Source organism: Castor canadensis, chromosome 13 (assembly GCF_047511655.1).
Source record: "Castor canadensis chromosome 13, mCasCan1.hap1v2, whole genome shotgun sequence".
Lineage (NCBI taxonomy): Eukaryota > Metazoa > Chordata > Mammalia > Rodentia > Castoridae > Castor > Castor canadensis.
In genome coordinates this window covers 45,457,028-45,482,293 of record NC_133398.1, presented here as the reverse complement: position 1 = coordinate 45,482,293, position 25,266 = coordinate 45,457,028, and the positions used below count along the sequence as shown (strand labels likewise).

Below are 25,266 nucleotides of genomic sequence, written 5' to 3'. Positions count from 1 at the left end.
TTAGTTTTTCCTAAAACTATACTTGACTGATAAACATGATAGGCACTAACAACACATTAATTTCGTGATTTTAAGTATTACAATAGAAACACAACCTCATTTAAAAATCCCATGTTGAATGTATTCAAGGTTGGGGATGAGGGGATCAGTTACCAAAACATGTTCCTTTTGAACTCTGATAAAAATATGTTCCAGACTGAGAAGATATGCTAAAACAGAATAGTATTTAACATATACAAATTGTTCAAAGGGAGCAATTTAGCTTTGAAAAGTGACATCTTAGGTTGGAGATGTGGCTTGAGAGGTAGAGCACCTGCCTGGTAAGCACAAAGCCCCAAGTTCATACCCTAATACTGCCCCCCAAAACCCATAAAAATAAATAAGTAAAAGTGACACACTGAATTTTATTTTAAAGCAACATTAAAATTTTGGTCCTTTTGAATCTATAAACTTGTACTTTTTTATATATTTTCTACTTTTAAAAAAGATCTTTCAATCTGGCACTGGTGGCTCATCCCTGTAATCCTAGGTACTTAGGAGACAGAGATCAGGAGGACTGAGGTTCAAAGCCAGTCTTTGGCAAATAGTTCTTGGTATCTTAGCCTGAAAATACTCAATACAAAAAGGAGGGGGGAGCGTGGAGTGGCGCAAGTAGTAGAGCACCTAATGACTATTTTTATAAAATACACTTATAAGCAAAATTCCTTTGTTATTAAAGTAACATGCTTTACCTTCCAACTGAAAACTGCTATCAAAAGGGGAATTGCTTTTGGGCTGGTGGAATGCTCAGGTGGTAGAGTGCTTGCCTAGTAAACTTAGCGTGTGACACCCGGAGTTCAAACACCAATACCGTGAAAAAAAAAAAAAAAGGCATTGATTTTAAAATAAAAACCATTTAAAACCTTAAGAAAAACTTGTTGAAATTAACAAAACAATTTACGAAAGTTCTGAAAATCATTCAGTATTATATTTTACAAATAAAGCATTACTAATTGTATACAAAGACGACTGATTATTTTTAAACCCAAACAGGAACATACTGAATGACGACTGCAGAAGTGGAGATTTTGAGTTTCTTCATAAAACCAGGCAGAGCAGCATAAACACTAGAATATTTTAAACTAAGTGCAGGTAAACCTACAAACTCCACAGAATAAAAATCAGATTAGGACAAATCACTAACACATCAAAAAGAAGACCATTCTATCAGCATTTCTGTGGGACAAAGCAAAGGGAAGCCAACTGGGCACGTAGTAGATCTGGTAATAAGAGAAACCCAAAATAAGTGGAAATTATGGCAAGCCAACTTGAGACAGCAGCTGACAGTGGGTGGGGGTCTTACTTTTACTAACAGCAGGTGAATGTAAGGTACAATGAGGTCAGAAAGGATGTGGAGTCCCTAAGAACTCCTCAAACTGACAAGCCAGGACTCCTAGGACAAGATCTCACACTAAGGAAAAACAACTGGTTGTGAAATTCAAAACAGAGCAGGAGGGCCAAGTATGGTGGTGCATGGCTACAATTCCATACTTGGGAGGCAGAGTTAGGAGGATGGAGGTTCAAGGCCAGTCTAGGCAAAAAGTTAACAAGATCCAATATTCCAACAAACAAGCCAGGCATGGTGATTCCTGCCAGTAATCCCAACTTCTTGGGAGGCAGAGATAGGAGGATCAAGGTCTGAGGTCAGCCCTGGGTAAAATCATGAGACCCTGTGTAAAAATCAATTGAAAGAAAAGAGATCTTGGGGCATGCCTCAAGGTCCTGAGTTCAAACCCCAGTTCTTACACACACAAAAAAAAAAAATTAAGAGAAAATCAAATGAAACCCCTTTCATGATAAATTGATGCTAATAAAAAAATTTAAAAGAGAAAATCAAATCAATAGTATGGAAAGGTAATTCCAAGTATAAGTCAGGGAGGGAAACAGAGACAGCAAATCTCGGACAGCATGTTGACTCATTTTGAGTATTAGAAAACAAAAACAGGCAAAGGGGCATAAAAGTAGAAATGCTAACCTGATCAGGTTCTTTCCCTAAGTTCAGAAAAACAAGCATCACATAAAAATGAGAAACAAAAATATTGAGGTCAAATCTCATGCAATGTTGCTACATAATAAAATTAAAAAAAAAAAAAAGGAACTGAGTAACATCCCTACAGACTTAAATAAAAGTACAAACCCACAAAATATGTTAAAACTACTACCTTGTATTTTGAAATGATATAAAAGTCATATAAGAAAATGATACAAAGCATAAAAGAATATAAATCAGAATTAGATACTAGGTTCCACAATTCAGGGGAAAAAATAGAAATGAAAGTCACTTCAGAATCAAAACTAAACTAGAAGGGACATAGGCTTAAGTAAGCAACAAGTAATGGCTTAGAGAAAACAGGTGAAAAGGGAAATATTTTAAACTCAAAATGAAGATTGAAAAATGATTTATATGAAAATTTTGGAAGATGGAGCACAAATAAATGAATGGAAATGACTCAGTAGATGAGTAAGGTTGCAACACAGAGAGAAATAAACTAAGAAATAACTTAATCCTAAAAACAAATTCGAGTAAGGCTCAGTAATAAGGATCCCAAGTTCTTACAAAGAGTTCAAGGGGTATAAAACACACAAGTTGATTTCCTCACAAATAGGCAACAAGTATTCATTCATCAGCTCTACCAAAGATATTGGCAAAGTAAAAGCATGAGATTCCAAACTCAGGTGTACCCAGCAGAGTTTGAAAGGCAGGACTAGCCTGCTAAGAAAAAGTCTTTAATGGTGAGTGAATTGTGGATATCCTCAAGGTATGGCACAAGGCCAAAGCAAGCAAGTCCTGGCAGATTCAGCCAGAAAAAAAAATAAGAGCTCACCAGGCATGATGGCTCACACCTGCAATCCCAGCACATGGGTGGCTGAGGCAAGGAAGATCCAGAGTTGAAGACACAGCTTGGGCTATATAGGGAGATCTTGAGTCAAAAAAAAAAAAAAAAAAACCACTAGCAAGAACTCTTTTTAGATTCAGACAGATTCTTATTTACACTTATGAGAAAAAAGCAGTCAAGGGTATCACGTTCCCACAGCCTTTGTGCTGGGTGATATCAACACAAAAGCAACAATACAGCAGAAGTAATGGGAGACCTTGTTGAGCTAAGGCCATGCTGCAGCTAAGCAATTTGATAACCTACAGTTGTTCCTGAAGGGGGGCAAAGGTAGTAAGCCCCAGGTCTCACAGAAACGAGGAGAAGAGCAGTTAAGAAAGACATCCTCCTACAGACAAGACATCCTTCTACAATCTAGGAAACCTCCCAGAAGAAAAGCTGTTAAGAAAACGACCATGTAAGAAGTCCTCACAACACTGACTATCTTGCCATGTTCTTGGGAGAATCATAAGGTGTTCCAGCAAGATTAAGGTCAGTCTTTTTTTGTTGCCATTTTTTGGCAGTACTGGGGTTTGAACTGAAGACCTCATGCTTACTATGTAGGAGCACTACTACTTAGGCAACTCCACCAGCCCAAGTCTGAGGTCACTCTGAGGTTCAAGATCTACCTGCATGACCTACCTGAATACATTCAAGGTCACCAAGATACCATTCTGGAGTCATTGCCCTAGATACAAGAAAAGAATGCTATGTTTAAAAGGGAAATTCAGAAAATACAAATAGCAAAAAGATCTCTGGGCTATTAAAAATATGATAGAATTTTTCAACCATAAGAAGAACTGGAAAGGAAAATTGAGAAAATAGGAGAAAGTGGAATAAAATATGAAAAAATGGAAAATTAAGAAAGTGTACAACAATAAAATCAGGCCCAGATATATCTAAATAAAATGACTGCCAGAAAAATAGGGGGAAAAAACACTTAAGTTCTTTAAAAAAAACTTCTTAGTACTTAATGACAGGAATTTCCCCACTGGTGATTTTAAGTTAATAGATGAAAAATTATCTATACCCTGAACACATCAAGAAATTTCAGAATAGCATCAAGAAATTTCAGAATAGTGGGGATAAAGATCAGATCCCGATAACTTCCAAAGAGAAAGTAACAGAATACACATTAAGTATCAAGAATCAGAATGAGAAACGAATTCTCAGTTGTTTCAATGATAAGTTGAAAGGCTCATCTACACTCACATAAAGTTTCAATAGAGCATATGGACAGAACTGAACTATGCTGAGTCACACTGATGAATCAAACCCACTTATTGTTCATGAAATCTTTCACATGAAGCTCTAAGAAAGGGTATGCCACCAAAACAAGGGACTAAACCAAAAGAGGAAGATAGCTTATTCAGGAAATGGGACACCAACATGAGAGGTAAAGGGCAATCAACCTAGATTATCACAGAACAGAGAGCACCAGGAGAAATGTCTTTAAAGAAAAAAAAAAAAGATTAGACAATGTACCTGAACCTAGTAAGAGGAGACTTATACTTCCAGAGGTCGGCTTGGGTATAAAATTAATATATAGAGAACATTAAGCAAATAAAATTACTAATGGCAAAAATCTTAAAACAAAAGTTTAACCAAACAAGGAAATGTAATTATAGATAACATAATCCAGCTATGAATAGTAATTCTATGGTACAAATATCAAATACTAACTTTACCAGAAAGTGTGACAGGACTGCACTGTATAGGGAGGATGAAGGAGGAAGGTGTGTGTTCAGGACACAGAAGAACTAGAGCTTAATCTTCATATTTCAAAACACATCAACAGATAAACTCTAAAGCTGAAATACCATGGCATAATATAATAACTGTGTTAACACCGACACAAATACTCCAGAACACAGCTAAAAGATTTCAAAATGGTTATCTCTCACTAGTAACAGTTGGGTATAAAAAGGACAGGGAAAGAAAGTGCTATTTTTCACTCTAAGCTTTGAGGGGAGGGGCCCAACTTTATTTGACTTAAAATTATTTACCTATTATTTTCCTATTATTTTGAAATAAATAAGACAGTAAGTTAAACATAACCTAAGTTTATGGACCAAAGTGCATAATTCTAGGTAATATACTTACCAAGAGATTGCTTATAATGAAGACTACAGTAGGTAAAAGAAAAAATAGGAAGCAACTAGACTGTTGCTCTTACCAAGCAATAGTAAGGGACAAAGAGAGACTAAATAGATTGCTTCGTTTTAAATTGCAAGGGGAGGAGAATGGAGAAGAAACATTTGTTTCTACAAAATTTATGGTGTTCTATATTGGAATTGCAGACTATGGTAGCTGAAAGAAATACGTATTTGACTAACAGTTTATTTCCCTCGTTTTATAGCTACTTGGACACAAGCAACTAAGTAGAGCAGAATCAGAACCCTCTGCTCTTAACTCTCACATTCTTTTTAGTGCATCACAAATCATCTTAAAACAACTTAAATATTAAGGGAATAGCTGAGTGCCTACTGAAACATCCATTGCCACTTCTCTGCTTGAAAAAAGGGAGTGATGGTACACACCTGCAAATCCAGCACTTGAGAAGCTGAAGCAAGTTAGAGGTAAGTCTGGGCTACATTCTAATACCCTGTCTCAAAAAAAACAAAAAATAAAGCAAAAACAAATTAAAAAGGAGTCTATTTGAATATAAAATATAAAAGAAAATGTGAAAATAACTAAAAATGAAGTTTGAAGTTTAAATACTGATCTTTTACTTTTTAAGAATAGAAGCTGGTCATGGTGGTAACATGCCTGTAATCCCACCACTTGGGAGGCTAAAACAGGAGGACATGAGTTTGAGGACAGTCAGGGCTACAAAGCAAGAAGACACTGTCCCAAAAAAAAGAAGAAGAGAAAGGAAAAGGAGGGAGGACCAAGAATTTTAGAAACTTTCAGACTTTCAGACTGCCCAAACATTTGGCCCAAAGTGAAGATGCGTCCCCTCCTTTATCTACCTTGAAATGGCACTGAAAAATGTCTATTTTATTACAATTTGAATTACTGCTCAAATGATTCAGAATGCCTTTACTGAGATAACTAATCATGCCCTAGGATCTAACATTTTGCTGAAAATAGGTCTTGGCAAAAAGATTTATAAGGAAAAGGATATACTACCTGATAGTCTTAAGGAATTGGTGGTGTTCAACAGAGAGATATGAAGTTGTGGCGTGATTTTTCATAATTGGAATGTTTTACTGGTAACTGCTGATGGTTTTTTAGGATATATCTGAATATGTAGGAACACCAAGGCTTATGGCTTAAGACAACTGCTCATTAATGCAGAAGACACATTACCAGCTGCCACACAGCATTCAAGATTTGGATTGAAGCCAGGCATTGCACATCTGTAATCTCAGCACTGGGGAGAATGAAGCAGGGGGATCTTGAGTTTGAGACTAGCCTGGACTACATATCAAGTTCGAGGCCAGTCTGAGCAACATAGCAAGACGTTACCTCAAAAAAAAAATAGAGAAAATGTTTGGATCAATTTCCTAGTTAAATATTATGATTATCTGACATTAAATGGAAACTCTGGCTGCAATTTTTGTGATTTTAAACTCATAAAGAAAATGTTTAGGAAACTAAATGTTTAGGATTAAACATTTTCTTTACCTTAACAAAAGGAAGAAATTAAGCATAAAAAGAAGCAGTGCCTGTATCTTTATTAATCAGTCTATTCCATGCTAAAATCTATACCGAAACATCTCTGGGTTTAAGATCTGAACAAGGCTGAAAACCTTAGAAGAATTCAATAACTACCTGTGAACTGATGATTTAAATGGCAGCATCAGATCAACATGTGGTATTTTCCCGTTACTTAGGCATTTCTAAAACAAAGTCATTCTCATTCTTTAAAGCCAATCATTTTCAGAAAGTATTTAAGTCTTTCAACATGAAAAATAAAGAATAAGAAAAAAGGCTGTTTTTTTTTAAAGGTAGGAATCTAAGTAGCCTTCAATTTGTTCAGTTCATTCTATCTCACACATATCTACTCCAAACATCCTTTAAACCACTCTGCACACTAAATAACACAGGCACACAAAGCTTTATGAAGGTAGTGACTAATCTAACAATACTCACACCTTTTCCTACTCTTGTATGTTTAATCATATGAATGCCACCTATTATATTTCATAATTAGTAAGGAGTACTGTTCTATAATATTTTATTACTTAACTTTTAGTTTAAGTTGGAAGAGAAAAATTATTTTACTATAATCAATGCTTTTTCATCTTGAAGCAGTAACAATGAGAACTATTTAAATCATACCCATGTTTACCAACCTAAGAGAAGCATTTCAAATGATAAAGGCTTCTGTGGTTCATTAGAAAGATTCCAAAATTCAGAGAAGGGGGAAAAAAATACAGGATTATTTAAAGGCTTATTCAGGAACAAAACATAAATTTGTAACTGTAACACCAATTATTCATAAATATCTTCCATGTCCACTTAAAAACCCTTTAAAATTAACATACACTAAAAGTCAGCTAATAAAACACAATCCCTACAAATTGTGTCTAAGGAGAATCCTCATATTATGTTAGTAATATGTACTTTGTAGAGTATGGCTTATATATTTATTATCAAATATAAAAACAGATCTATATTTTAGAAAAAAATTAGTTTATTTTAAGTTAAGGGACACTACCTAACTTTATTTTGGTATCAAATAACTTCAACTGGCAATGAGGGAAAAGCATCTTAATTGTGGCAAAATGCTTATTTGTTTACAAAAACTATAAAAAATTAGATAAATTATAACATGAACTTATCAAAGGTTCTTGAAATTAATTTACTCTGGGTAAAGTACCAAAAGTCTTCAGATCCAGAATGATAGCCTTTTATTATTTTGATTCATGGAATTATAGCACATTAGATCTTCAAGCAACAACATCAGATAAAACCCTGTATGATAAAATATTCCCCTTTTCTTGATAGCCTGGAATGTAAATGAATATTTGTTCTATTTTACTGCAGAAAAAAAACTTGAACAAAGTGCCCAATAGGATCAAATACTTGTTAGGATGGCTTGTCTGCTGAAATTAAGCAAGGGCAATTAGTTCTACATTATTAAAAACTGTCTTAAATTGAGTTTTCTGTTTATTAAAAAAAAGTTATTCTCAACCATTCCAGATCGCTAAGCCTTACAACAAAAACTGTTATTCAGTTTGAATTAGGAAATCCACATCCACAGAAGGCATTTTCAAAACCATTCATATTTTAAAAGTGAATAAACACAAAACTAAATTTCTTACAGTCAACAAATCTAGGAGCAATAATTTAATATTCTGCTGAAAAATAAAGGAAGCCTTAAGAGAAACATGCTTGGTCAAATCTTTCTTAAAGCTCTTGGATCTGTGGCCAAAACATTTAAAAACAAAAGAAAAAATATTAATGATTCTTTCCTAAAGCTTTTTAAGATGTTAATTTGCAGGCATAGCTAAATAATCACCTAAAAGTGTATCCAAGCTATCCAACTATATTTGCCATGAATTCAAACATACATTTTTAATATAAAAAGTTTTTTAAAAACATATTTTAATTCTAAGATGAGCTTACTTAATAAGGGTTACATGAAAAATATCACATAAGACCCAAAATAAACTTCAGATACAAAATTATATGATGTGGCTTCATTCAAACACACCTAAAATTCAAACTCAAGTAAGTAACTAGGCTGGCTTTTTTATGTCACCAGCTTTCATCAGGGCCTTAATCGCTCTTGCCCTCATCTCAAGTTCTAGCAGCTCCAGTTGCTGTGCAGAAGGCTGAACATCTTCTGGTGGAGGAACAGTCACGGTGGCTGCCTTGGGTTCCTTTGGGCTAGACTCTGCCAGTCCCAGAATCTCATTCACACTTTTTTCAATATCTTTCTCCAGGTCATCTATCTGACCAGCTTCACTTTGGATTGTGTTTTCTGGGGCCTCAGGAGCAGCCGCTTCTTCGTTGCATGGGCCTTCTATGTCGCTGTCATAAGCATCTGCATTTATACTGAGTACATCGCTATCTTCCCCTTTGCCTGTAATGAACAAAAAAAAAAAAAAAAAAAAAAAAAAAAGGAGGGGGAAAGGAAAGAACCATGTAACCTAAATGCCCTAGGTCAGAAAAGTCTTACTGTTTATGATTAAAGAGCTTCTTTCACCCCACCTCCCACCATAAAGTCCCAAGTACATTCCATTATTCCCCATTCCAATCCCTTCTTCCCTGACTCTTCGACTTCAAAACAAATTGAATTTCATGGAAATCCTAATGTACTTTTCATTCCAAGTTAGTAAGACACAGAAGCACTGAGAAACATTCCATCACAGAAAGTTCCTATGATCCTTTTCCTAATTAAAATGTTATAATGTTTTATATCACAGTGAAGCTTCTGCATTATAAAATGAAAGCAGATGCTGGAAACTCTTTGTCATTAAAGAAAATTTCATTCCAGAAGATATTTAAAATACATTGATTTATTAACTAAAAAAAAAAGAAGCAAGCTGGATACTACGTACTTTACAATTATCCCAAACTTTTCATATGCTATTTCAAACACTTGGTTCTGAATTAATAAATTAAAGGAGAATACCTAAGGCCATTTTCTAAGATAAAATACGTATTCATGAGGAGGATTTTAATTAATAAAGTTAATACACCATCATTTTTAAAAATGCATTTATATAAAACTTCTATAACTGATGTTGGGACTTGGAATATAAATACAGATTATGACTCTCAACAACCTTGGCCTTTGCGTTGGATATTACTCAACTTCAGACATCATTTACAACTAAGAATATTCTTATTACTCCAATTTATTTATATTTTAAGTACCTAATATGTTTTTTATTTGAAGAATTATTTTCAGGGCTGGGGATGTAGCTCAGTAGTAGAGCACTTCCTTTGTATGGGCAAGGCCCTGGGCTTAGTCCCCAGCACTGCAAACTGCAAAAGAGGAGTCTTAAAATGTTGGCTTTCATAGATAAAATGTTGGTTTTTCATAAGAAAAACTTACTTACAAAACATAGATTGGCAGATGGAAAATTCTGATAACAGAATGTACAGGAGGGGTGTAAACAATTCTACTCCATTGTTTTTTTAACAGTTTATTTCCTGATCTTAACCAATTCTCCTATATCCTTACAAAGCAAAACACCACTCCCTATTCAAAAATTGAAATAGAAAAAATGAATGAGAAATTTTTGTGTCCACAAATAGAATGAGTAAAAAAAAAAGGTGGGGGGAGATGATTTTAATTATTTGATGCCAAAGAACAATTTACATATCTCCCCCAACACTTGGGAAATAAAACTATTTCCAAAAATCAAGAGAAAAATTATAGAAAACAAAAATGGACTTTTGTCTAAAGAAATGTTTTATATATATATTCTAATGTGAGACAAAAATTAGAAAAGAAGTGCTCAGCTGTTCAAAGCTTCACGTCCATTTCAGTGCCTGGCAATCTTTAACCTAATGCTCTAAATCTGTAGTCACTAATTCTGAATGAGAATCTATAGGCTGTTTAAAAGATTTTAAAACATAAACTTTTGAAATATGTGATTTTTTTCGGGTTAGAGGTTACTGCCAGATAATGAACAAAGAGTCAAAGAATATGGGTGCCTAGGGAGAGAGGGAAAATACGAAGTTGGGATAGCAGAGTCCTAATCCTGCTCTGGAAGCATGTGCTTTGCATAAATCCTGAACCCTCTCAGTTTCTCTCCTATAAAAATGAGGGAAAATTATCCTAGAATATGACTGAAGTTCAAGGTCTAATTTAATAGTAATTAAGTCTTCATAAAAATATGTAAACTGCCACACCTCAAATATTCTTCTTCCTCTAAGATATGGTTACCTCTCTTCTTTCACTTAGTATATGCATCAACTAGATAATAGTGACAAAAGAATTTCTTACTGGCAGCAGAAGCTACAATTAACAATTGTTAAGTGAGTATACTCATACTCTCACTTAATTTGGATAATTTTTAAAGTCCATTTTTATAAGCTTATTTAAGATATAATTACAGCTGAAGACACACTTTACCCTGCACTTACATAATAAAATCTACACGTTATAAAATTATCAGCATCAGAGATTCAGGATCAAAATGTTTACATGCAGAAAGTCTCAATATTTCAAAGGAAAACTGTGAACAAAAAATTTTCATTTATGTTTCCTACAAGTATTCTTCAAACACCCCCCCCCACACACACCAGGGGTACTGAGGGATTGAACTTAGAGCCTAGTGCTTTTTAGGCAGGCGCTCTATCACTTGAGTCACTCTACCAGCCCTTTTTGTGCTGGGTATTTTTGAAATAGGGTCTCACTTTATGACTGGACTGGACTGGCCTGGACTGGGATTCTATTTGTGTTCCCCACATAGCTGGGATGAAAGGCACGCACTGCCATGACCAGCTATTGGTTGAGATGAGGTATGGAAAATTATTTGCTCAGGCTGACCTTGGACTGCAATCCTCCCTATCTCCACCTTCTGAGTAGCTCATGTAACAGCTCAAACTTTTTAGTGGGAAAAAGTTAGGCTTTGCTTTTCTTTGTTTTAGTGACAACTGTCACTAAAGAAAGGCTTTATAAATTTGGTGTTCTGTTTGCATTCAAAATTATCCAAAATCCAGAAGCCTTGAGTTCTCTGTAACACAACATTGCTGAAGGCATTCACAGGTTTCATCTGTCCATTATAGCTCCACCACAGCTGCCAAATCTTGGTAGAATTATGTACTTGAAATGACTTAGCATGAGAATTTTATTTCACAAATTTAAGAACAAGTAACTCATACAACAGGGCACAAGGAATTACTTGCAGATCTTAGAATCATACTTCTACTATTTCTTAATTTCTATCATTTCAATAGAATTTGATCAGTAACTCACTTCTTAAAAGTATCATTTGCAAACATATGACTACATTTCCAAAGATAATTTGCTCTCATCCTCTCATCATTAGTAGTAGGAAATTGTAGGGGTTTCTATCAATTATGACCCTCTATATGTAAAATTTACACATTCTTTTTAAAGAAGTGACTTTACTTCAAATGCCTCATTCAAAGTCCTTAAAATTTCAATGTGGTTATGTTCTGTCCTTCTGAACCTCCACTGAGTGGGGTGAGAGAGAAACAGAGAGATGAGAGATGAGAGAGAGAGAATGAGAATATGAGACTATGAATACAAGTGCTTGCTTGTGGGTTTTCTGCAGATGGAAGATCTGAGTACCCACATAAGTTGCGTAAGAATTCTACAAAGAGGCTGGGTATGGTGACTCAAGTCTATAATCCTAGCTACTCAGGAGGTAGAGAATGGGGAGCTGCAGTTCAAGGCCAGCCTAGGCAAAAACTTCACAAGACTCCATCTCAAGCAACGGCTGGATGTGGTGGTGCACACCTGTCATTCCAGCTACACAGGAAAGCACAAATAGGAGGATCACAGTCCAAGCCAGCCCCAAAATAAAGCAAGACCCTATATCAAAATAACCAACAAAAAGGGCTAGCAACATGGCTCACAGGGTAGAGCATCTGCCTAGCAAGCACAAGGCTCAGAGTTCAATCTCAATTTTAGCAAAAAAAAAGAAAGGAAAAATAACTCCACAAAGATAGGAGCATCTTCAAGTCTTCACAACAAGTCATAGCAACAAGTCAATCTGAAAGGTAAATTATTTCTATTCCTTTAAACAAAACCTAATCAATAGTAAGAGATAAAACAGGTAATGTGATGCCTATTTAAATAAAGTTTTAGAATTAGTTTTCAGAAAGTTATGTTTAAAAGCTGTTTTAGTAATAATCAGAATGATGTAACATGATTTATGGTAAAAATATCAAGAATGAGTTATGAACTAACTAGCTGTTTGAACTTACAAAGGCACTACTATTTAAGCCCACTTAATTGTTCAAGCTTTAATTAAGACCTAAAGGAAAAAAGAAAATAAGAAGTCATCTTAAAGTATGCATGATAAAAACTAAGATTATTGAAATCCAGGAAGAAAAATAAAATACAAATGCATCACAGTTAAAATATTAAAAATGTAATTAAAAATAACAACATTACAAATTCAAGCTATGAACTAACTATAAAAGGCATGATAATCAAAAGTAGTGCAGGGAAGAGAGTAAGCAAAAACTTAGACCCAAGTTACCGTTGTCATGGAGGAGAAGAATTGGAGTAACTTTAAACAATTCACAAAGAAACAAGAGCATATGATATATTCCTTGTACTAATTCTGTAATTATTCCTCCAGTAATATTACATACTGTTTAGAGCACTTCAGAGAGAAGCAATACAAATAAACAAGTAGACAAACACCTTATGGGAAAGGATTAAAGGGCTTTACGAGTTTTGCTAGGCAATGGTCACAAGAAAACAAAGTAAAAGTTCAAAGACTGTTCAAGGAAAAAGTAGTAAAGAGAACAGGGATTTACATCTCTCATGGTTGGTACCCTGGTGAACTACTCACCAGCATAGATTCTATCACATTTTCCTCTAGTGAGTATATTTCAATTTCTCTTCTTTTCATTTTCCTACCAACTTGACTCACAGCCCAAACCCAGCATCTAAGTACTAAAGAGATTTTAAATGAAAAAACCAACCCATCTAGAGTCAGTATCTAGATAGCAATATGAATCAATCATTACTCAAATTCACCACTGACACAGATGAATAAATGGAATAGTTTATCAGAGAAATATTTATTTATATTATTCAATGAGCCACAGTTATAAATATGGGATAAAACCATAAAGGCAACAAATATTTGGCAACTAAACAGAACTCCTTACACTATAAACACTGTATTGAAAAGAAGGGAAAAAACTATATAATACCCAATTGCTGTATCAGTGGGAAGGGGGAGGAGGTGGGGAAATGATGGAGGAGGATGAATATGGTGCAAATACTGTATACAGATGAATGTAAATGGAAAAATGATACCTGTTGAAACTATTCCAGGAATGGAGGGAGGGATGGATAAAAGAGAATAGTGGAGGGGACAAACTCAAATCTGATATATTTGATTATGGTAAGAACTTCTGTGGACGTCACAATGTATCCCCACCTAGCACAACAATAAAAAAAATTTAAGTAATAAATTCTTGGCATAAATGAAAGGGAGTACACCATGAAATGGAAAAAAATAAAATGCAATACCTATTATTTTTGAGATTATCCTTGGTGAGATAAAGGAAAAACATTTTATGTCATAGTTTTGATTTTTCTTACATGTTTTAAATACTCAATGATAGCAAACACGTTAGAATTGCTAATCACATCATGAACATTTTGAGTTATAAAAGTTAAAAAGGACTTTTATATATATATTTTTAAATTTTTGGCAGTACTAAGGTTTAAACTCTGGGCCTTGTGCTTGTTAGGCAGGAACTCTACCACTTGAGCCCCCAGACATCTTATGACTTCTATCTTTCAGGTGGGGTCTCCTGTTTTTGCCTGGGGCTGGTGTCAGACAAGGATCCTCCCATGTAGCTGGGATCACAGATGCACACCACCATGTTTAGCTTATTGATGGAGATGGGGTCTAACTTTTTACCTAGGCTGGCCTCAAACTCCTAAATGAAAATGGTAGGTGCTGGGGTTGTAGCTCAGTGGTAGCATAAGGTCCTGGGTTAGATCTCTGGCACTGAAAAAAGAGGAAGAAAAAAAAAGCAAAGAAGATTAAGACTTTTGAGAAAGAAAAAACAGCATAAATAAGATGTTAAGAAGGTCAGACTACAAGAAGATATTAGCAAAATACTTTTGTAAAAAAAGTAAGAAGGAAAAATTTCTCTGTTATCATTAGAAATAAAATGGACAAGTCAGGTAAATTCACAAAATAAGAAACACAACAGACAAAAGGCCAATAAATACAAGAAAACAATATGCTCAATCTAATTTCTAACTAAGAAAATGAAAAATTTTAAAAAATTATTTTTTATTCCCTTTTTAATATTTTTGTTCATAGTGGTATAGTGGTTTGAACTCAGGGCCTCACACTTGCTGGGCAAGTGCTCTACCACTTAAGCTACACCACCAGTCTCTGCCTTGTTTTTTGAGATGAGGTCTTCACTAGGCTGGCCTGGAACCAAGATTCTCCTATCTCTGCTTCCTGACTAGCTGAGACTACAGTTGTGCACCACCAGGCCTGGTCCTTCCTTTCATTTTAAAGTAGAATTTTTATCTATCTGGAAAAAAAAAAAAAAACTAGTACACAGGTAAGATGGAAAAATTACCAAAATAAGTCAGGTATGGTGGCATACACCTGTAATCCCAGCCCTCAAGTGGTTGAGGCAGGCAGATGGCAAAAGTTCAAGGCCAGCTTGGCTAAACGGTAGACTGTCTCAAAAAGAAAGAAAAACTACTATGATGTATCATTAAGACAAAAATAAGCTGAAGAGAGAGAATCATATTTTTACTAAGAATAATGATACTTTTAATTATTAATAGTGACTAATCCTAGGGAGGGGGATTAAAAGAGGAAGAATAGAATTAATTTCCTAATTTTTCTGTATAAATGTTAAGTTGTTCTCCAACCTTTTATAAGAATATAATCTTGTGTAAAGATTAAAAGGAAAAAAGTGAAATTACAGTATGAGTTAATATGAAAAGATGTCATCTAAAGATAAATATTTGCAGGATTTTTACAAAATGCAAATAAGGCCAAATTGGAAGAAAAATTAAAGCAAGAAGAGACATCATAGATAAGTGCAATTCTTTCTTAGAAGCAGGGAAGAGTTGACTGTGGAGCAAACATGATAACTGAAATTAAATTCACTAGGAATAGGCTGAGCCACTTCCTTTCCTTCCCACATGACCAACCACTCTGTACTCTATTGAGGGGTCTACCCCATTCCATGTCTATCAAAGAAACAGATGTTAAGAGAAATATATGCCTAATTAGCTGCTAAAGAAACCCAAACAAGCTACTATGAAAATCCAACTACAAAGCAAATTATGTACCAGATAAACAAAGGAAGGAATAAAAAACATTTAGAAATCAGCCCAGCATGGTGGGGCAACCCTGTAATCCCAGCTACTGGGAAGCACAGGCAAGAAGATCTCGAGCTTGAGCCCACCCCAGGCAAAGTCAGTGAGACCCTATCTCGAAAAGAAAAAAATGGGCCAGCCACCAGAGGCTTATGCCTGTAATCCTAGCTACTTGGAAGGCAGAGATCAGGAGGATTGTGGTTCAATATCATCACAGGCAAATAGTTCAAAAGAATCCTATCTCGAGAATATCCAACACTAAAAAGGGTTTGGTGGAGTGGCTTAAGTGGTAGAGCACCTGCCTGGCAAGTATGAATCCGAGTTCAAACCCAGTACAACCAAAGGAAAATGCAACAAAAATTACAGACAAAATAACATGACTATCCACTAGCCTGTAAACTTAATTTTTAAAAGTCACAAACCCTATATTAACTAACCCATTCAGAGATTTACTCCAAGAATCAATAAATATTCAGTGTCTATTGAGTATGTCACAATAGCAGTGTAAAGACCACAGAAGAGGGAGACCTTGTTAAATCCCACGAGCAGAGCGACAAACTATTTGTGGCATGATTAAGACAGTTTTTGCCTTGCTAGTTCTTACAAGATGCTTAAAGTATAGACATATACTTTTTTAGGTGCCAACTGTGCAATATAAAGTATATGAGAATTTTAGTGTACCAGGGAAAAGCAAAGGAGATCTTCAAAGACATATGATATGGGAAAGGTCTTTAAGAATAAGCAGAATCTAATGGGCGATATTAAAAGAAGAGGAAATTCTAAGGGCTAGCGAAAAATGGATAAACAGAATGAAATACACAAGTGAGAACATATAAAAGGGTAGTGTCCAAAATTATTATCTCTTAAGACAAACTCTTACAACGCATCAGATAACTGAATATTTTGGGCATCCCATCAGGGTATTGTACCAGGATGACCTAGAAGAGTAGATAATCTTTCCTCTCATAATCTGAAAGTAAACATAAAAAAAAATCTTTAAAATATTATTTAGTATGTCTCCTATCATGTGATCAAATAGGCTTCTAATAAAAGTTTGATATCACAATCTAGGAAGAAATACGAAAATACCCAAAGGCAAAAAAAAAAAAAAAAAATGAAGACAGAATAGGTAGCTCAAGACCTGTATTTCCATGTTCTAGAGCTCAGAATCAGAAAATTTTACCCCAAAAGATCTCTTGGAACTTATTCAAAAGAACGTATTAAAATATTTCTTCTAGCAACATCTCAGTATTCCACAATCTACCTAATGAAGGAGATGTGCTAAACTTCACTGACTACCTCCAAAACATGTAGAAATACTTCCATAAAACTGGAATCAAACCTTCTGATTAAAGAAGAAAATGATGAAAATTATCAGTTTCACCCTAATTCTTTTGGAAAGAGAAAATATATGAAGAACTTCTGGAGCCTTTAGAATAAAGTTTATGATAGGGAAGATGGAAGTCTTGTTTAAAAACGTCCTGGTTTTTTTTTTTCCAGACCAGAGAAAAGGTATATTCTCAATCCAAGAGTGTAGAAAGATGCTCAAACACAAAACTCTTTGTAACCATTAACTAACTACCCAAACGATGAATTACCCAAAGAAACATAAAGTACAGAGGAATCACTATGATGGACACATATTTTAAAAAGAATCCACTATCAGTGATTAGAAGACCTGTATGAATCTACAAAGCAGTAAAAACAAAGCTACAGGCTAAGGGAAACCAAAAGCATGACTCCGTTTTGGTAAGACCAGAAAGAAAAACAAGATGGAAACAATATGTTCTTTATTGCAGGCATTAGAATAATAACAGGTGAAAGAAACCATTTTGCTTCCATCTTCTCTATTAAGAATAATGTATTTGGATACCTGCGGTATGAGCCTGTAATCCTAGCTACTTGGGAGGATGAAACCCGGAGGACTGTGGTTCAATGTCAGCCAGGAAAAATAGTTCACAAGACCCCATCTCCAAAACAACCAGAGCAAAATAGGCTGGAGGTGTGGCTCAACTGGTAGAGTGCCAACTTTGCAAGAATGAAGCCCTGAATTCAAACCCCACCTAAATAAATAAATAAAGTATTCAACCTGGAGGCATGGCTCAAGTGGTAGAGTGCCTGCCTAGCCAAGTTCAAACCTTGGTACCACAAAACAAAAAACAAACAAACAAAAAAAAACATTCGAAGGAATGCAGCACAGTAGCTCAAATGTATTTCCCAGCTTCTTGGGAGGGAGAGATTGGGAGGACTGTGGTTCAAGGTCAGTCCTAGCAAAAAGTTCATAAGAACTCCACCTAAACCAAAAATGTGGGCATGGTGGTATGTACCTTGTGATGGGAGGCATAAAATAGGAGAACTTTAGTCTAAGAAAGCCCAGGCAAAAACATGAGACTCTATCTGAAAAATAACTGAAGCAAAAAAAGGCTGAAGGCATGGCTAAAGTGGTAGAGCACCTGCCTAACAAGAGTGAGGTCCTGAATTCAAACCCCAATACTGCCAAAAAATAGTAACAGTTATATTATTGTTGCAGGAGAAGGGTAAAACAAAAAGGAATCTTTTATTCATCCATTATCCTACTCTCTTAAAAAGAATTTACTTACTAAGTCTACATATGATGGACTAGCACTGAAGACTTAAAAGAGCCTGAGACACAACCTCTGACTAATGAAATCTCCTTTTAAAGGGATAGTTACATGTACAAAAACAGAAATACCACAATGTACAGCTATTTAGGGGTAGGACCATGTCAAAGGAACACGGATATGGCTAAATGTTTGCTGAACTGAAAACAAGTAGGGCAGTGTTAAAACAGAAGTAAACCAACAGGCAGCAGTGGTTTGCACAAGGTAATAATCAGCCTCACCATAAGAATACTCAGAGACAGGGTAAGCAGCAGTAGACTACAGGAAGTTTCACAGATTTGGAGGCATTTGGTCTTTAAAAAAAAGAGCTGGGCATGGTGTACACAACTATAATCCCAGCTACTTTGAGGCAGTGGAAGGAGTAACATGAGTTCGAGGCCAGCCTAGGCAAAGGAAGCAAGACCCTATCTGCAAACAGAAGAGCTGGAGACATGGCTCAAATGGCAAAGTGCTTGCTTGGCATGTGCGAGCCCTGGATTCAATCCCCAGTACCACAGCTGAGGCAGAAAGATCAAAATCCAAAAAAAATAAATAAATAAATAAATAAATAAACAAACCGAAACAAAAGCAGGGGGCAGGGGGGGAGGAGGGGGCTGTATAAAAGATGTACTAAGAGTAAATTAATTTATATTTCAGGTGTATATATAGTGGATCACAATATTAAAACTTACAGTCACAACTGACAGATTTCCATTCATATTCTGAGATAGGCTATGAGCTAGACATATGATAGAACAAAGCTCTGGTTGTCAAACAAAGGTGACTTCTATATGACTACAGTATAGTAAACATCACAGCAAGTCCCAGTAAAATTCTAGGTTTATTAGGTTTAGGAGCTCTAGAAAAAAAAAGGACAAAAAAAAAAAAAAAGTGCTAACTAGTTCAGACAGATTGGGTAACATCTGATTGGGATATAGATGACATTTGGAAGACCCATGTCGTGGTCTGGGGAAGGAACAACAAGCAGAGGAAACATAAGTGACACAATAGTGCTTGAAGCGCTAGAAGCAATTCAGGAGGTGAGAGCCAGCATGTGTATGGACATCAAGTTAACTCTTACTGGCCCAAGGAAGGACTTCACAGGTTTTGCTTTGAGATGAGACACTGTTGTAAAAAGACTGGTAAGAACAATGATGCAGCCATTCTTACACCTGAAAATAATCTTTCAAGTGCTGAGTGGAAAGGAGACTACAGCAGAGCATGGATAGAAATAGGGGGGTCCAGGATGCGCTAAGAATAAAGGTCAACAGGTTACTCCAGAGGCACCTGCACATCCATGTTTATTGCGGCACTATTCACAATAGCCAAGTTATGGAAACGGCCAAGATGCCCCACTACTGATGAATGGATGAAGAAAACGTGGTATCTATACACAATGGAATTTTACTCAGCCATGAAGAAGAACGAAATGTTATCATTCGCTGGTAAATGGATGGAATTGGAGAGCATCATTCTGAGTGAGGTTAGCCTGGCCCAAAAGACCAAAAATCGTATGTTCTCCCTCATATGTGGACATTAGATCAAGGGCAAACACAACAAGGGGATTGGACTTTGAGCACATGATAAAGTGAGAGCACACAAGGGAGGTGTGAGGAAAGGTAAGACACCCAAAAAATTAGCTAGCATTTGTTTCCCTTCACGCAGAGAAACTAAAGCAGATACCTTAAAAGCAACTGAGGCCAATAGGAGAAGGGGACCAGGAGCTAGAGAAAAGATTAGATCAAAAAGAATTAACCGAGAAGGTAACACACACGCACAGGAAATTAATGTGAGTTAATTCCCTGTATAGCTAATCCTTATCTCAACCAGCAAAAACCCTTGTTCCTTCCTATTATTGCTTATATTCTCTCTTCAACAAAATTAGAGATAAGGGCAAAACAGTTTCTGCCAGGTATTGAGGGGGTCTGGGGGACAGAGAGGGGGCGGAGTGGGTGGTCAGGGAGGGGGTGGGGGCAGGGGGGAGAAATGACCCAAACATTGTATGCACATATGAATAATAAAAAAATAAATTAAAAAAAAAAGAATAAAGGTCACAATAATATGGCTAAGCAGAAGTATGAAAACGTTGGATTCTGAGCAGGGCAAATAGGAGCTGTTCATGGAGATGAAAGGGAAGGAATAAAAAATGATTCCAAGGCTCTTGGCCTACATACTCAGAAGAACATAACTGCTATTTATTGAGATAGAGAAGACTGTTGAAGTCACAAAGTTTTGATTTTTGTTTGTTGCAACAAAGAACAACAGGGAGAGAGAATTTAATCTAGGACATGCTAACTTTAAGTTTGGACCTATATTAAGTAAACTGGAAATAAAGTGGTAGAAAGAAGTCTAAATTGTAGAAATGAATTAGTAGCAACCAGTTTAGGTACTACATAAAATGACCATGTAGGGAATGTAGAAAAGAGTCTGAAGAGTAAGTCCTGGGGCACTTACCCTTTACAAATCAAGAAAATGGGAGCTTGATGCAAAGGTGACTAGGAAAGAGCCAAGGAAGACAGTATAACAATCAGTGGTTGTCAAATACAGCTAGCAGGTTGAGTGTTGTTACCAGTGAAACAGTTGATAGCAACAGTTCACTCAAGAGAGGATGGTGACTGGGTAGAATGATGACACAGTGCAGAAAAAGGAGTTGGTTTTGGCAACACAGAGTTCATCCCCTTTAGCAGGACAGGGGCACATGGGTGGATATGAAAAATTTTACCTATAAGAAAAAATTTTCCTTTACCTATGTATAGGTAAAGGAAGTTCCAAATAACTTCCTTTATTATAGAAGATCCTTCCAGACCAGGGACATTTATTTATCTATCTTTCTATCCCTGGTGGCTGGCACCAACAACAATTTATTTATTAGATGAAGAGGTCAGCTTCAAACTTTGAAGAGATATCACTCAGAAGATTTATTAAACTCACTTTCTATAATCCAAAGGGCACAGAAGAACCAATAAGTAAAAGTTACACAAAGAAATAGTCAGGCTAGGTATGGTGAAGCATACCTGCAATGCCAGCTACTCAGGAGGCTGAGGTAGGAGAATTATTCAGGTCAGAAGTTCAAGATAAGCTTGGACCACATAGTGAGATCCCTTCTCCCCTGCTTCCATCTTGAGAGAGAGAGAAATTTCCAGGATGTAGTAAGGGGATCAGGCAAAAAATAATGGTGGCAAGAATAATTATAATGAGCTAATATTTATTGAGCACTTCATTTGTACTAAGCACTTCGCTAAAGTACTTTAACTTACAAGTATTAGCTCATTTAATCCTTATTCTAATACAGTAAAATAAGTATTTATATTTATTATTGCCATTTTATAAATGAGGATGCTGAAGAGCATAGAGTTTAAGTTACATGTTCTTGGTTTACACAGCTAAAGTGGCAGAACCAGAATTTAAACAAGTCTATTTCCAAATCCTATATACTTAAACATTCTAAACCAGTTTCCAAATCTTAACAGACTCATACTTACTACAGAAGCTTCACAGATTAAAATATTGCTTCAGGCTGAATGTATCTTCTTTTAGGTCCCTTAAATAATAACAAACCCACCAAATAAATACAGTAATGTAGGAAACACAGACCTAGAAAGTCTGTATTAAATATAAACAGACATTAAGGAAATGAAAAGGGTAACTTAGAGACTGAGAAAATGTCTGCCAAACCCATCTCATAAAGACTAGTACTGGGCTGGGAGCATGGCTCAAGTGGTAGAGCACCTGCCTAGCTAGTGTAAAGCCCTGAGTCCAATCCCAGTAATGCAAAAAAAAGAAGAAAAAAAAAAAAAGGTGTGTGGAGGGGGGGTGGGACTGGTAGCCAAGGCAGTCTTAAATACGCAACAAAATAATACATAACCCAATTTAAAAATTAGCAAAAAATCTAAAGAGATAACTCACCAAAAAGGCTATACAAATGGCAAAGAAGTAAAAGATATTCAATTCCATTTGTCACTAGGGAATTGCAAAAGAAAACAAGAAGAGGCTACCACACATCTATTAGCATGGCCAAAATCCAAAACTGTTGCTGAAAAGGATATGGAGCAACAGGAGCACTCATTCACTGTTGGAGGGAGGCAAACTGATAGACACTTTGGAATTCAGTTTGGCAGTTTCTTATAAAATTAATCTTGGCATTTACCTAAATGAGTTGCAAACTTATGTCCACAAAAACTTTCATACTTCATAACTGCCAAAACCTGGAAGCAACCAATGTCTTTTAATAGGTGAATGGATAAATACTGCTGTACATCCTACACAATGGAGGATTATTCAGAATTAAAAAGAACTGGGCTAAACCACAAAAAGACAGAGTGGAACATCAAATGTGTACTGCTGAAAGAAGTATACTGAAGTATACTGAAAGAAGGCAATTTGAAAGGCTGCATACTGTATAACTTCAGTTGTCTGACATTATAGAAAAGGCAAAACTATAGAAACAAAAAGAAAAAAATCAGTGGGTGCTAGGAGCTCAGGAAAGGAGCAAGGGAAGAATAAGTAAAACGAAGGGATTTTTAAGGCAGTGAAACTATTCTGTTTAATACCATAATAGTGGATAAGTGTTTAATATATTAGACAATTATAAAACCCATAGAATGTACAGTACAAAAGTAAATGAACTTTAGTTAATAACCATGTATTAACTGGTTCCCAGAGAGAAAGGTGGTGAACAGGTATATGAGAACCTCTATACTTTCTGCTCAATTTTTCTGTAAAACAAAACACTTGAATTCAAGCCTACTATTTACTATTTTTCCCTTTAGTAGGAACACTTTGGTAATGAAGGACATTCCCTCACAAGGATGTAATTAATGATGGAGAAGTAACCATGTCCCAAAGGGGATCCAAATACCTGTTGAAGATATGGACTGGGAAACCTCTGAAATACTTGCTATAAAAGTAGGTCTACAATCCCATGGAATATGTTACAGGATGGCATGGCTAAGAGAGGTATAACTTAATGAAACATGGAAATAAACATTTCTCTGAATGTACTAAATCAAATCTTTTGTAATTTCACTCTTATTAAAACAGACACATCAGCTGTGGTGAGGCACATGTGTAATCCAAGCAACCAGAGGCTAAGGCAGGAGGAACTTAAGTTTGAGGCCGGTCTGGGGATAATGAAGGCCAGAGCCATGAGGAGACTGAAAAAAAAGTGTTACAAAGCTTTCTAGAGTTGGAAACAGAGAAGCATATATACCACTGTTTAGTTCTTCAAAGGCTGTGTCTAATTCCTTTTCTTTCTAGCCCCTGATTTATCTCCTTATCTAGTTAACAAATAAAGAGTCATGGAATGCAGATTCGGAACACGAGCTTAACTTCTTTAGCGGAGGTTTAAAATTTTGTTCTGAGGCTGGTGGAACAGTTCAAGTGGTAAGAGCACATGCCTAGTAACCATGAGGCCCTGAGTTCAAGACCCAGAATCACACAAAAAAATTGTTCTAAGGAAATTAAGTGACACTCAGCAATCAGTGACACTCTGTTACTTTTAAGTATAAGACTTTTTTAGATTAAAAAAAAAGTGAATTGGCAAGGATGTGGGATGCATAGTGCCCCGTATCTGACTTGTTGTTGTTGTTGTTGTTCTGTTTTGTTTTATGAGACAGGGTCTTGCTATGTAGACCACGCTGGCCTCAAAACTTGCTATCCTTCCTGCTTCAGCCTCCTGAGTACAGGGATTACAGGTGTGCTCACCCTGCCCCCAGCTTCTCAACTCCATTTTACCTACAATTTCACTTCTTTATTTTTGATTCTAGTCTCTATTTACCCACATTAGCTTCTCCCAGTGTTGTACTCCATTAATAACAGCAACAATAGTAAGAAGAACAAGAATTGCTTGGGTTTTTCCATCTATCATTCACCTTAAAAATTCAAATTATCTCATACAGTTTTATATTTAATAGCTTTGATAAATGACTGTAAAATATTTTATGTAATTTAAAATTTTTGTAGGAATAATGTACTAGAAAGACATACTGAGTATTTTTATCTAGCTTTTTTATCTAGCTTTAAGGTATGACTGACAAGTGAAAATATATACTTATAAAGTGCAATGTGGTATTTTGATATATACATACATACGTGTGTGTACACTGTGACATGAGTAAATCAAGTTGATTATCATATCCAACACCTTACATTTTTTTGTAGAGAACATTTAAGATCTACTCTCTCAGCAATTTTCAGGTGTGTGGCCATTATTATTATTATTATTATTATACAGTCACAATGTTATACAATAGATATCTAGAGCTTATTTTCTTCCGGTACCTCTTGACAGTGTGATAAAATATACTTTGGTGACCACTTTCTGAATGGCTGAAAGAAGCCCATAAAAAATTTCTATTCTAGCTGAGTGTCAGTGGCTCACACCTGTCATCCTAGCTAGTTGGAAGGCTCAGATTGGGAGGAGAGTGGTTCAACACCAGCCTGGTCAAAAAGTTCCCCAGACCCCATTTCCAAAATAACAGAGCAAAATGGATTGGAGGCATGGGTCAAGTGGCAGAGCACCTGCTTTGCAAGTGCAAGGCCCTGAGTTCAAACCCAAGTCCCACAAAAAAAATTCTAAGCTTTCATCACATAGCTTAACCACTTACAAAATATTTCTCCCCTACTAAAGTCTACCTTTCAACTTGTTGAAGCTCTTGTTAACAAGACAATCTGTGTGTGTGTGTGTGTGTGTGTGTGTGTGTGTGTTTTGTATGCACTGCTGGGAACTGATCAGGCCAAAGTCTTGCTAACATGC

The 25,266-nt window shown here is 35.9% G+C and overlaps 1 protein-coding gene across 7 annotated transcripts in view; it reads right to left on the bottom strand.

Moving 5' to 3' along the window:
- Positions 1 to 25,266, bottom strand: part of Caap1 (caspase activity and apoptosis inhibitor 1) — a 113,159-nt gene that overhangs the window by 54,302 nt on the left and 33,591 nt on the right. Inside the window, exon 6 of one of the 7 annotated variants that reach the window (XM_020183048.2) lies at positions 6,568 to 8,949. The exons of the other annotated variants lie outside the window; for them this stretch is intronic. Within the exon in view, the coding sequence (XP_020038637.1) occupies positions 8,603 to 8,949 (347 nt within the window). The 3' untranslated portion in view covers positions 6,568 to 8,602. Of the gene's footprint in view, positions 1 to 6,567; positions 8,950 to 25,266 lie in introns of those variants that run through there. 7 annotated transcript variants of the gene reach the window in all.